The sequence below is a fragment of the Meles meles genome, chromosome 1, assembly GCF_922984935.1.
Source record: "Meles meles chromosome 1, mMelMel3.1 paternal haplotype, whole genome shotgun sequence".
NCBI classification, from domain to species: Eukaryota; Metazoa; Chordata; class Mammalia; order Carnivora; family Mustelidae; genus Meles; species Meles meles.
In genome coordinates this window covers 21,769,263-21,783,916 of record NC_060066.1, presented here as the reverse complement: position 1 = coordinate 21,783,916, position 14,654 = coordinate 21,769,263, and the positions used below count along the sequence as shown (strand labels likewise).

Here is a 14,654-nt window from a genome sequence, read left to right as displayed (position 1 = left end):
GGGGATACAGTACTAACATCAGAAGGTGGTAATGGAGATCACGTAAGTGCTTAGCACAGTGCCTAGAACATGGGAAGCGTACCCAACACAGCAAATTATTACTATTTCTATTATTATTACTAATAATAAGGGTGACATAAGGTGATGATACTCAATGTCGGACCAATTGCTTAGTATCTGCACGTGAACTTGTTTGGATCTGGAACTCTGACACGCACTTCCTGGGTTTCTGGTGAGTTTGCTGTGCTCGCTCCCTATCTTCACCTACAGTTCAAGGTCTGTTTCATTTATGGAGTCTATATACTCTAAGAGGAGATTCCTTGTGATTAGCAACTGCCCTCTGGCGCTCACCTCTTTCTGCATGCTTGCTTCACTAACGCGTAACTAATCAGACAGACGTGGGGGCCTGGGCTGAAGCAGGAAAGCTCTGTTAACTGCTTTAATAAGAAAGTTACTTATGGCATTGTGACTAGGGCTGCATCTGAATTTCCACTGGAGGGGAAGGAGGTGGTAGCACATTTTTTTGACTCAAGACTATTCCACAGAGGAGCAATGAAATAGCTCCTTGCTTCGGCAATATCCCAAAGCAGACCCTGAATCTGTGGCCCCAAGTGTGTATCTGGAAGCCCAACGCTGAAGGAGCATGCAGGCCATGGGTAAAGGAGAAGCACCGACAGGCAAATGTTATCCTGCAATTAGAGCTCAAGGTCAAGTGGAAGTAAAATATCCTTGGAGAAGGTAGAGAAACTATCCATGTCACGCATGGATCCTTGGTAAGTCAAGGACAATTTATTTTTATTTACTGAGAAAATTACCTGCATTGCCAAAAAAGACTAGAAAAAAGTTACCCTGCTCAAGTTTCATCATCATGCCTTCTTCTGAATGTCAGGGGCATATTCTAAGAGTCATATAGGTTGACTTCACTGTTTTCTCATGAGCACAAGAAACCAGTCCATTAGAAAAATGCCAAAAGCAACGGTCACTACACAGTCTCCAGAAAACTAGGTAGGCTATGCTTATGAATGAATAAAGGGAATATCACGTATTTTTTACAAAAGATTTTTTTTTTTTAAATTTATGCTAGAGATAGAAAGACAGAGAGAGAGAGAGCATGTAGGAGGAAGGGGCAGGGGGAGAAGAGAATCTTAAGCAGGCTGCACGTCGAGCGTGACCTGAGCTGAAACCGAGAGCTGGACGCCCACCTGACTGAACCACCCAGGTGCCCAAGGGAATATCACACATTAACCTACCAATACACTCCCCTTTTTATACAAGCCAAAATTTGATATTAGGACATCAAGTGACCTATGCACTGCCCCCATTTGTACGTACAATATAAATGATAGCTCTTGGAAAGTGCTCTGGAAGAGAATTCCAACAGACTGAAAAGACAGAGTTCCAGGTTTTCGCGGCGTTTGGCTATTGCTTATTAATCTGCTTGTCCCGAGAGACAGGTATGCGGGAGTGATAAATTAATTCCAATTTGGTCGGATGGCTCTGCGTTGCAGAACTCAATGAAGTCTTAATAAAAGGTCACGTTTGGTAACAAAACTAATGGAATCTCCCAAAATAGATACAGGAAAGCAACATTCAGCTCTCCTGGTGACACAACGACAAGAATATATGCAAATAAAAACATCCGAGCTGTTCTAAAACAGGAAACGAAAGATTGTAACATAACAACAACATCTCCCAGAGCAGACTTTTGGGCTCCGTGCCAGCTCTTTACAACATTGTCAACGACGCGCAGTCCCGGTTCAGCATGGAGGCAGCTGTGCGAAGGCAGACCGCGTTCGAGAACGGGAAACACCGGCAAGTTTGGGTAAGGGCGTAACGGAAAACAGAATCTTCAGAGTCAGGCCCAAACAACTACTTCAGAAGGCAAAGGCCACGCCAGCTTTGATGAAATGGTAGAAAGCAGACAAGCACGATGAAGTGTCTTGGAATGATTTCCTTTCTAAGACATCCTTCTAAGTCATTCACGTCAAATTCACAGTATTGAACACTGGTGTACGACTAGAGAAATTATGTCTGATGGTTTTTATTTCTTTTATTTCCCAAGGTTCCTTTGATGATGATTCATTTATTTAAAAAAATCATAAAAGGAAGGAAAAAGGCAACATGGAAAAAAAAAAGAATTACACATCTCCCTTTTGTCTGGCCTTTCATGAGTTGATGTTATTGACATACGCCGTTTGGCCCAGGGAGGATTTTGGTAGGTCACGTGTTCCTCTTGTTTTGGAAGTTCCAGGGGCCAAGGAGATCACATCCCTGAGTACCAGAGGGAAGGAATGTTCTAGGGGCTGTGTTCAGCCTGGCTTGCCTAATTCACAGCCCTCTTGGGTACAGGTATCTCACTGTTACTATAGGAAGAAAACTGGGTCACATCAGCCAGCTAGCAGACTGGTCAGCAGTCAAAGCAGACTCAATGACAGAGTTAGGAACTCAATTTTCCTGATATTTAAAAAAAAAAAAAAGGCCAGGACATTAAAAAAAAGAAAAGTCATTGTATAATATTTGTGGTAGTTCAAGATAAAGTATATAATACCATCAATGAAAAACATTAAAACACTCTATAATTTTTAGAAAAACGAGTACGGCAATTTATGTGGAACCTAAAACATTATTGCACAAAAGGGCTTTAGAAATCCTTAGTGGGGACACCTGGGTGGCTCAGCCAGTTAAAGGTCCAGCTTTTGATTTAGGCTCAGGTTGTGATCTCAGGGTCATGAGCTCAAACCCCACATTGGACTCCGCCCTGGTGGGTATCCTATGAGTCTCTCTCTCCCTCTCCCTCAGCTTCCTGCCCCACCTAGCCCTCCTGCACGAGCTCGCTCTTTAAAAAAAAAAAAAAAGAAAGAAAGAAAAGAAAAGAAAGAAAGAAAAAAAAGAAATCCTTAGTGACTGACCATTGCTGCCCTTAGATTTCTCAGTATCATATCCCTCTTCCTAGGCAGCTCATGAGAAGTTCAGACTCTCTTTAGATATCCTTGTTGATGATTAGTTGACCGTATATGAGCAGATTTCTTTCTGGGATTTCTATTTTCTTCTATTGGCCTATCTGTCTTTCTCTATGGCAGTACAATATTTTAATGATTGTAGCTTTGTGATATATTCTGAAATCAGGAAATATAATGCCTCCAGCTTTGTTCTTAAGACTGATGTGGCTGTTTTGGGGTCTTTTGTAGGTTCTATATGAATTTTAAAATTATTTTTCAATTTCTGTAAAAAAATGCCATTAGGATTTTCATAAGGATTGCATAGAATCTACTGATTAATTTGGGTACTATGGTTATTTTAATCATTATTAAGTCTGACTTCTGCAATACAGGCCACATGAACCCTGAGGACATTAAGCTAAGGGATATAAACCAGTCACAGAAAGACAAACACTGCCTGATTCCACATACATGAGGTATGTAAAATAGTCAAGTTCACAGAATTAAAGAGTGGAATGAGAGTTGCCAGGGTTGGGGGTAGCGAAGAAATGGGGTGTTATGACATCAGTGGGCACAAAGTTTAGTTAAAGAAGATGAACAAACTCCAGAGATATCTAACATATGGACCCCACAGTCAACAGTAATAATTCTGCATGAAAGATAAGAAGGCAATGGGTGCCTGGGTGGCTCAGTGGGTTAAGGGTCTGCCTTCGGCTCAGGTCATGGTCTCAAGGTCCTGGGATCGAGTCCCTTGTCGGTCTCTCTGCTCAGCGGGGAGCCTGCTCACCCCTGTCTGCCTGCCTCTCTGCCTACTTGTGATCTCTGTCTGTCGAATAAATAAATAAAATCTTAAAAAAAATAAGAAGGCAAATCCCATGCTAAACATTCTTGATGCAATAAAATAAAAATAAAATAAAGAGCTCCAAATGGCAAAAAATACATTTAAACGATCATCTTTTTTATTAGAGTCTGCTCTTTTAAATATACATGTTAAAGATAACACTGCTCAGGCCCCCAGACTGGTTCACTTGAGCAACGATAACACTAATTACAAGAATCAACCCTAGAGACCTCCCTCTTTCTGACAATTAATCTGAAGGCAATCACAGAAACAGGGGAAAGGAATATGAAGTGCCAGGATGGTACAAAAATGCTCTGGTACAATTTCTAACAATTCTGGATGCGGAAGAGGATGGCTACACGCTTCATCCCACCATCAAAGTTCACGTCCTTTACCCGCCGCTTCCCCTTTTGCAAACACCTTCCCCGCACGCGGGTGGGTCTCGTGTGGGAAAGCGAACAGTGTCATATTAAATGACTTCATATTCACCATGACACAGGCAATTTTCTCCTGATAAAATTTCTTTTATAGAGCTGACTTTTTGGATTCATCTTCTTTGAAAGTCTGGACGGGGGCAGCAGTAATCTGGGCTGAAGGCCAGAGCCCCTTCCTTACCTGTAATAACAATCGCTCATCGCCTATGACGGCGGCTTGGTTCCAATTAATCACTTCAGAGAATGGCAACTCCCATCCGTTGCTGAGCATCACAGGGACACAGGCAGCCTGGGAGAAGGAAGGGGGCTTGGTGAACATGAGGGAAGCACCAGGGGGAGCCTTACCGATGGGAGCTAACATCATGCACTGGGGTTTCTGCCTCGGGTCCCTGCAGGGATCCTAGGCTGCTTGGGCCAGAAGAAGAGAGAGCTCCTACAAGTTTTCGTGTTTGCAAGTCTTGCCCTCAAAGGCCAAAACCCCATTTCCATTCTAGCACATGGTCTGGCTGACCTTCCTTCCACGGAGATGACTGGCCTCGTTCGAGAAGTTGTATTGATGTAACAAAATCGTCCACCAGCAACATCCTAGCCTAAAACCAACCTTGAATATAAACAGTTTTGTCCATCGGACTGGCCTGGTTGTGGAGCGGTTCAGCCCACTGTGACGAGCAACAGAGGGCAGAACGGGACTTGGCGTTCCTGACGAGGCGTGTCGTGGCCCGGCTATTACAGGGCGTCCCCGCGGCCCTGCAGTGCAAACATCTGAGCCGGAACCTGTCTGTCCACTGTGGAGGGAGCCAAGCCACGGGCAGACCAACGTACTGCTCCCACAGTGATCTGTCAGCCAAGGAACGCCAGGCTAAGGGTCCAGAAAACTAATCCGAAGCGGAGAACGATCTGCTTCATGCGACAACTCACAGAGGCAATGGGAACATGCATGACTGTATGCTTCGCAGAACACAATGGAAAGGGCCTTAAGGGGCAGGTAGCTCTTCCGTTGGAGGACACGACAGAATGACGTATGCTAGTAGGGAGCACTGCGCAAAAAAGCGGACTCTGGCAAGGTGCAGAAGGTAGAGGGGGAAAAGAACAGAGAAGCCAGGGGGGAGGAGTGGAGGAGGAGTCTCCACTGAGAGCGGGCTCTTCTCAAGGTCACGGAAAGCTGAGTGCCACTCCCAGGGGAAGGAAGTGTGCACAGGTGTCTGAGCAGGTGAGGCCTCTCTGCAGAGTGGACTAATTAATGAGCAGACTGCCACACACGCCCCAGAGCTGCAGAGCCTTGGGATAGGCAGGCCAAAGGGAGTAGCGTGACCCCCTGGGCATCACTCTCGGAATTTTGACGCGCCAAGAGACAACTGGTGGGGTGGTCAGAAAAGACAACTTGCTTTTGGGAAGCACTGCCGATAAGGCATTTTCTTAAGCCAGTGCTCTTGAGACTGGTTTCCAGGCAGGGCAGTGTCTCTGCCAGGAGCCCAGCGAGGCCACTGTTGGGTACTCTGATCTGCCCTCCTTTGGCAAACCTGTCCCCGTAGAACCCATCGTCCCCAGTGGTGAAACCCTTGAATCCACTCGTGTCCGAAGACAGGGAGTAAATCCTCTTCCTTCCCCCTCCCCCTTGTTAAAAGTGTTGCAGACTTTCTTGGGAAAACAGACTTCAGGTGTTCAAGGCAAACCACGCATGCCGTTTAGATCCCAGCAGAAGGGCTGAGGTTAAACCCACACCGTCTGACTTCAGTCCTCCGCCCGAGTCCGGGGAGCTTTCATTCAGTCTCTTACCTGCAGAGCCTCCAGGAACCTGAAGGACCCAAGCCTGCGACCACGAGGAACCAGACAGAAAGTGGCATTGTGCAGCATTTCCCGATAATCATACCTACAAAGAGAGGAGGAGCAATCAGCAAACGCAGACCCGTTAGGAGTGGGGGGAGGAGCAAACATCTGTGGGTGCACACCTGCATGAAATTACCCAGAGCAACTCGGGAAATAGGCTGGCTGGCGGGCAGTTCGCACGTTCCCTCAGTGCGGGTGGGGTGCTGCACGAGGGAGAGCGAATGTGAGCTCTCATGGGGGACAAAGCAGTTAGGGTCTTTTGCAAGCAGCACATTAAAGACGAGTCTCATCGTCCCAGGAACAATTTGGCTTGCCTAGGTTTGGCTTCCAAAAATCAGATTTTTGTGTCTTATGAATGTCTTGTTCCCATACGCTTTAAAAAAAAGAGAGAAGAGAGAGAGAGAAAGATCACAATCTGTCCCTCTTGTTTAATGCCATGTCATTCAGCAAAGCTAGGACGGTCCTTGTTCCCCACCCCATGCTATTAAAACCAACTCAGGAAACCTCCCTTACCAGCACAAAACAACATTCTCTCTCTCCTACGTTTAACCAAGAATATTCAGCTATGCCAGACAAACACTCCTGTTATAGGAACGGCGGACAAGACTTAGAGGGGCAAGACAAGGGAGCCAGAAGGAGCAGGTCTAAGAAATGGGGAAATAAAAATTACGAGAGAGAGAGAAAAAAAAAAAAGCAGGGGGCACAGAAAACCGGGGTGCAGAAGAGAGGATTGTGACTTTTGCTCAAATACCACTTGGCAGTATCACATTGGTTTTGCACTTGAAAAAAGGCAAAATAGAACATGAGCATCAGCTGTCTCTTTCTGCTGGCGAAGTGCTGGGAAAGCAAGGAGCATTTCATTCTGTTGAGGGCTATCACTTTAAAAGTGATATCCACAAACACATTCCTAAACACCCAGTTTCAGGTTCATTATGAGTTTAAGCAAACTTGGGAAACCAGAAATGGCTCCTGTCCTATGAAAGTGTGGATTCTCAGAGCTAAGATGGAATCACTCTCATTTTTCAAGAGGTTCCAGTGCTCGGCAGACAGGTGTGACTTTGACAGTAGCATGTCACCGGCATTTTCTGACTCTAATAGTCTAATTTAATCATAGCCTCCAGGCATCGGATTCTTCCCTCCTTGTTTTGGGATACTGATATATACATTTATATTTTTAAAGTCCACATCTATTTTTATATTCTCATACAAACTAGGCATATGGGAGTAAGCCAATTTTCAATTATAAAACCCGTCATTAAGAAGAGACATCAGGCAAAGGACCATTTGCTTAAACAAGCTTGTACAACTAATTTGCACAAGAAAAGGTCACCGTGAATGGATTAAGATTATCTCCATTGAGAGTAAAATAAAAACCCTCCTGCATTAATTAAACTGCAAAATAGACCTGAAAGTAGAAAAGATTTTTAAGAGGGCTCAAATTTGGCTAAATAAGAATTATTAAATTATGATGGTAATGGCTTCTTCTTTGCTCAGCAAACACAGGGAAATAATTGATAAGTATCTTCGAATTGAATTGTTGAAAGCTTGGGTTCTCTACCTAATGAATGAAGGGGGGAAATAAGTACACACACATGCGTGCGCACACACACACGAATATACATATAAACTTTAAACTCAAATTGTAATATAAAAAGGTCAAACATACCTCAGACTACAGCAAAGTTTAATAAATGCCCAGAATAGAAACCCCTGAGGGACTAGCACAGAAGGTCCTACAGCCTCATCATTAGGCTGCTAAAAATGTAAAACCCTATTAATGTTCTGGATGGTAACAAGTTTCAAAGTTGCTAGCTGCAGAATTACTTTAGAGAAGGACTGGAGGTAGAGAGAAGGTAGAAAACTTACAGCAGAAATTCAAATGACAGTTATTCTAGGGTGTTGATAGTTAAGTGGTGATTGAAAAGAAGGATTTGCTGATGCAGGGGATAAAGCTTACATGACTGAAACTTGTGTTCATTCACGCAACAGGTAAAGGGAGACATGGGATGAACATTCTTGCCCCTACGTAGCTGTGACATTACGAACAAAACACGGGAGTTCTCTGGGACTCAGTTTCCTCATCAGCAAAATGACGAGAGATTGTTTGAACACCCCATTATTCTTTATGCTACTCTTAGTTAAGAAAGAATGTCCTTTCCGAATATCCCACTGCTCCAAAGGCTTCCATAACCTTTGTATAAATGAGTGTCTGTGTATCTGTATGTATACATAGGTATCTGCTCACGTGTGTAAAACGTATGTCTGACGGGTGTGTATCCCTAGAGACACACGAAGACACACCCGGACATGTACACATAAAACTTCAAACAATGATTTTCAGATTTCTAACCATGCTCAGCCCATGAATCTGCAAGGGGTCAGTCTTTCTGGGAGGGCCACACATGAGTCAGGAACCCTTCGGCTCAGCCCTTCTATGCACCCAGCTCTCCATTTGGATGTGCTCGCATACCCCCATCCACCTCCTTCTAGATGCTTAAAACGTTCTTTTTTTTTTTTTCTTTTTTGGAGTCACTGTCTCAAGAAACACAACGTTCCAGGCCCTGTTCTAGTCCTGTAGATGTTGTACAGAGAAGATCCCACTCCCGTTGGGAGACCTACCAGAGAATCATCTAGTAATTCAGAGAGACAGATGAGAACGGAGGGAGTCATGTTTCCCAGAGGTGTCTACACCACACAGTACATTCAAGAAGGCTGGCCTCGCACCGTGAGGCACTACGTCTGTGGGTACCCTCCCTAGCAAAACAACAATTTAATGGGTAAAAATGACAAAAACAGTCATATAACGTTTTGGAAACGGTCCTGAGGATATAATGACAAATGGAAAAACATTTGTTCAAGAAAACCTACCCAATCTTGGCAAGAACAGTGAGAGTCTGTGTCATTTGAGCCATGACCTGCTCCCTTACGGACCCCTCCCAGCTCCACCTTCTAGAAGCACCATCTCAGGCAAGTTCAGTCAAGAAGACTGGGCTCCCTCTCCTTCCAGCGGCCGTTAAGAAAGTGAAAAGACAGCCCAGAATATGTAAAGAATTCTGACATTCAACAATCAAAAGACAATCCAACCTGAAAACACGTTGAGGACGGACTAGATATGGTTCCCAAGAAAATACGCAAAGTGCCAATAAGCACGTAAAAGGATACTCAGCATTAAGTATGAGCCATTGGGGAAACGCAAATCACCCGTGAGGACGGTTATGCTCGGGAGAACGGTTGCTGGAGAGGTCCGGGAGAGACCGGAACACTCTCATGTTGGTGGTACAAAGGTAAAACGGAGCGGTCCCATTGGAAAGTTTGGCAGTTTCTTTTTAAAACAAAACCGCGATTAGCATATAACCCAACAATTTCATTCTTGGGCATTCATCCCAGAGAAAATGAAAACTTATTTTCACGCAGAAACTTGCCCATGAACGTTCACAGCAGTTTTATCCTGAACAGCCCCAAACGGAAACTCTCTGATGTCCTTTGCTGGGTGGACGGTTCACCAAACTGTGGTCTGTCCACAGCCTCGAATACTCAGCAATAGAATAAAATGAAGTATTGATACACATGACATCCTCAAGGAAATAATGCTAAGTGAAAAAGCCAATCTCAAAAGGATATAGACGGCATTATTTATTTATATAGCATTCATGAGATAACAATTTTAGAACAGGTAACATATGAGTGGTTATCGGTGGTTAGAGATGGGGGAAGAAAGGTAGAAGACGGGTCAAGTGAGGGGGACAGCTTTCTCCAAGAGACTCATTCTCCATGATCACGTTTAGAAACGTAAATCACATCAAAATCATAAACTTCTTCAAAGTAAGAGATAATTAACACATGATATCCCAAGCAAGGAGGTAAGCAGACAAGGCAGGCAATTTATCTCAGAGAACTCTCAGCCTTAATTAATAAATGGTTTTGTTACCCTTTTCAGACGGGCATTAAGCTCCCCATTGTATAGGCAGTGACAGAGAAGTTAGAACAGTTTTCATAAATGACTGCAAAGAAAAAATGCAATAAAATGACATGACCTGGATTTAACCTAGAAGCCAGGAACCACTTATGGCCATAATAATTTTCTCCTTAAAGTTGTGCTGAATAATGGATGGGATACTCCCCATTTAAAATGGGCCACGTAATAATGCATAATTGAAGTCCTTCCCCTCCATATGAAACACAGTTTTGCTGGCAGTAATTCAGTGTACCCGGGGGTAGGGGTGCAGCATGGCGAGAGCAGGGGTGCTCCAAAATCTGTTCTCCCAACCAGAAGAAGCATCTGCACCACCTGGGAAACTGGCGGAAATGGGAATTCCCAGCTTCACCATGGCCCACTGAGGTAGAAACTCCAGGGTAAGGGCCCAGAATCCTGTTTTAACAAGGCCCTCTGGGTAATTAGGATGCATCCTAAGTTCTGTGCTAAGAGCTCAAAAAAAAACTTTGAGTTAAGAGGTTAGTAATACAAAGCTTAGTGAATAAGTAGATTTAGACACAGCCAAACGTGGGTTCAAATTTCATCTTTGCTGTTTACAAGCTGAGTGGTCTTGGGAAAGGTATTTGTCTAAATCTTGGCTTCCTGGTTGGGAAAACATGGAGACACCTCTAGTATGAGGCTTAGATGATACCACTGAACTCCAACACAGGCATATCACAAACAATCCATAAATGACAGCTATTATCATTACGGCTCAAGGAAGGCAACAGAATATAAAGGAAAACAGAGCCGATTTGAAAAGTTAGAACACGTGGCTTAAGGACTTTGCGTTCTGGATCTCCCACTTTCTGTGGGGTCCTGTGCAAACGGAGTTCTCTGTGCGTCAAAGTCGTGAAGGTCAAGTGAGATCATGTCCATGCCTTATACACCGCCAAGCCCTGCGCAACTGCAGGTCATTGTGAATGACATCAGGATGAGAGGAATAAAAACATTAAAAAAAAAAAAAAGGAACAAAGGAAAAAGAAAGCAAAGAAAGAACAGATTCCCCAAAGATAGAGCCAGAGAGAATGGGGAACAGACCCTTTAAAATACACAGCAAACAGAAGCTGGGAATCACAACAGAGCAGCAGCTTCGAATTGAAAGGATTTTGCCTTATTATCAAAAGCTGCGTAGACAAGGATGCTGCTGGTGCAGGGTGCCTACTGGTCCTCCTGCACGACCCACAATTCCTCTGTAGCACGCACAGTTGCTACGAGTCTGCTTTCTGCTAATCAAAGAGGGTAGGCACGAAGCAAGTGATCCGGCCTCTCATCTCTGTAGTCATACAATTCTAGTCTCCCTGTGATGTTGCTACAGTTTGTCTCAAGTATTTATTTGTGAAGTCACTGTACGTCTATGCTATCTGTTCCCTCCAGTCTCCATCCTCATAAGCACTTAATCTTCTTTGCTTAAACCCAGGTTTGAATCACGTCTCCTACGAGAAAAAGAAAGAAAACAAAAGCAATTTATGACTGCTGTAGTTCCATAAAGCACGCGGGGAGAAGGTACATAAAATAACTTCCTCAGCACCTCCTCCGTGCTTTCTTTTATTCAATCAACAAACATTAATTAGTGGCATGCCGACCGCGTGTCAGACACTACTCAAGGAACTGACGGCCCCGTGAAAAGGCAGATGTATTATTCAGTGAGGGAATATGATATCAGTGATTGGTATTTAGCGGTGGGATGGAGGCGTGAGGTGGATGATGCAAAGAGAAACAAGAGTGACAACCCAGTTTTGGTGGGGAGGCTGAGAAGCAGGGGGAAGGGAAACAGAGCTGATTATTTTTTTTTAAAGATTTTATTTATTTATTTGACAGAGAGAGATCACAAGTAGGCAGAGAGGCAGGCAGAGAGAGAGAGGGAAGCAGACTTCCTGCTGAGCAGAGAGCCCGATGCGGGACTCGATCCCAGGACCCTGAGATCATGACCTGAGCTGAAGACAGCAGTTTAACCCACTGAGCCACCCAGGTGCCCCAACAGAGCTGATTATTAAGTGAAGAGCGAGGATCAGCTTGGCAGGGCTGAGAGGAGGCAGTGGGCATTCGGGGGTCGGGGGTAAAAACAGCATAGCAGGAACAAACACCAAGATGAGAGGACCCACCACAGTTTGGGGGAGAGGGAGCTGGGGAGTGGGGGTGGATGACACGGCTGTTCCACTGGGAGGACTCCTGTGTGGTATCTCCTGGAGCTCAGACACGATCCCATGCAGTGGTCATGAGTCACCGAAGGGCCTAGCAGAAGAGTGACACGTTCCCAGTGTCTGGAAACGGATAACCCGGCCAACAATGCAGGTCACAGCAATGGGGCCATTAGGGCTCCAACTCTAGGCTTTCTGATTCTAAAGGGCTTCTGCCTTCCACCACATCACGCTGCCTCTTGGGCCAGCTCAGACAAAGGCGGGGACTGCAAAGACATTTCTTTCTTTCTTTTTTTCTTTTATAAGACGTTATTTTTAAGCAATCTCCACACCCAATATGGCATTCACACTCACAACCCCGAGATCAAGAGTTGCACGCTTCGCCGACTGAGCCAGCCAGGCACCCCTGAAAATACATTTCTTATGGAACCAAGTCCTGGGCCATTCACTTGCTTTCCAGCATGAGCCCCCAATGGCTATCACTGAGAGGGCCCTTTTTCCCCGACTCAAAACTCAGCATCATGTCCCACCAGCCCTTCAGTCCAAGACGGTGCTCTGTTTTTTATTAACCTTGCTAACGTAGAGCCTCTCTCGGAACCGACAGGCTCGACACATAATATTTCCATTATTTTTGAGAAAACCCAAAGTTCATAACACGTGAAAACATGACATTGGCTCAAGACATAAATGTGAACAGAGAAACATACCTTGGAGTTAGAAAATGGGCCAGGCGGCCTCAGAGCTCGGCTGTGAGGCCTTACGAGCACGCCTACAGAGAGGTACGGGCCCCCGTGAAGTCTGAGAATTCGAGGGGCACGCTAAGTCTCAGTGTCTTCACCATTGACTTGCACAGCCTCTGTGCCCATGAAGGAGCACCCTGTGTCCCGGCGTCAGGTAAGTGCTGAGCACTGACCCCGTGCGGGGCTGGACTGGGTGGCCCAGTGGGGCGGGAGCCTTGGGGACACCCAGCAGCCTGCGGTCATAAGGCACTCGCTGTGTGGACGTGGTGTCGTTTCCCCCAGGCGATGCTGGCCTTGAGCAGCACCACCTGCTGCTAGAAGTTCAGGGGACCCAGGTGAGGACTTTCCTTATGGTGTTCCCCAGGAGGACTGCTGCTGCTGGTCCCGAGCTGCACACCGCAGAGGGCGGTGGTTGGCTGTGATGAGGGATGGGTATCACACTCAGCCTTGCACGTTTCTTGGCTATCCACAGAAAACCGTCTCCCTCCCATTGGCCATTTAAAGCTTTCGGTGTAGGGAAGGGAGGGAGGCAACGTTCACGGGCTCTGACTGGGGCATGAGGTCCCCGGGGAGGCGTGGACTCTTACACACACAAACACACACACACACAATCCCGTGGAAGCCTTGTAGCCACACCAGGAGGGAGGCAGGGTTATGCCAACATAACACGGGGAGGAAGAGAGAGTCAGAAGACACTTGGAAGCAAGCGCCCCCGTCTGAATACACTGGATCCTAATCCCACGTCAGGTCAAAACTCCCCCACAGCACCTCTAGCCTACACACGTACTGACAGCCCAGAAGTTCAGACTTGCACGGCATGGTCATCACCACCCGTGTAAGCGAGTGAACCCAGCACCTACCGGGGTACCTCTTCCGTCAACATGGGTAGAGAACCATCTTGGTTCCTGCTCATTAAACAGCAACTCAATGGCGACTATGTAAAAGCAAGTAGTAAAACAGGATAGCCATTAGGGTAATGGTTATTTATTTATTTTTTTTTAAGATTTACTTATTTATTTGAGAGAGACGTGGGAGGAGCAAGGGAGGGAGAGGGAGAGAGAATCCCAAGCCGCTTCCTGCTGAGCCTGATGTGGGGCTCGATCCCATGACTCTCAGATCATGACCTGAGCCGAAATCAAGACCATCCAACTTCACAAATGGAATCACTCAGGTGCCCCTAAAGGTGACAATTACAATAACGGACCCCCTGCTCCCCCTACACTGATTACACGTTTCCTGGGCACAGGGCAACCACCTGAGCTCGTTATTGCACTTTAGCTCTACAAAAACATGTGAAACGGCCCGACTTTACAGATAGTGAAGTAGAGCAACACAGATTTTGCGGGGCTCCTGCGAGAGCGCGTACCGTACAGCATCCACGATACGCTCTCTTGTCGTCTCTCAGAGCTGCTGAGAAGGAAGGAGCGACATCGCGACAGCAAAGGTGAAGAAGAAAGATTTCTACCGCATTGGGCTGGGTGACGTTGATCTCAGAACGCTGACGGGGGCCACGGGCGCACCAGCGTCTGTGCTGAGCAACACCAAATTTCAAACGGCCCAAGACCAATGCCACTCCAGGACACGTGGGTCTTAGCAGTTCTCTGGCTAGAAGGAAAGCATTTCTGGAAATGCTACATAAAGTGTGACCCGGGTATGGGGGAGACAGAAAAGGGAGGGACGACCAAAAAACCAGCAGCAACAATGACCTCAGGGGAATTAAATGGGTCTGTCGGAGGTACCCCAAGGTCTTGGCTGCGGG

General features: G+C 45.9%; 1 protein-coding gene across 1 annotated transcript in view; it reads right to left on the bottom strand.

Annotated features, from left to right (window-relative positions):
- The window catches only part of EXT1 (exostosin glycosyltransferase 1), a 281,822-nt gene that overhangs the window by 29,395 nt on the left and 237,773 nt on the right, over nucleotides 1-14,654 (bottom strand). The window contains exons 2-3 of the mRNA XM_045999238.1: nucleotides 5,991-6,084; nucleotides 4,396-4,503 (exon numbers count right to left, since the gene is read on the bottom strand). Of these exons, the coding sequence (XP_045855194.1) occupies nucleotides 4,396-4,503; nucleotides 5,991-6,084 (202 nt within the window). The remainder of the gene's footprint in view (nucleotides 1-4,395; nucleotides 4,504-5,990; nucleotides 6,085-14,654) is intronic.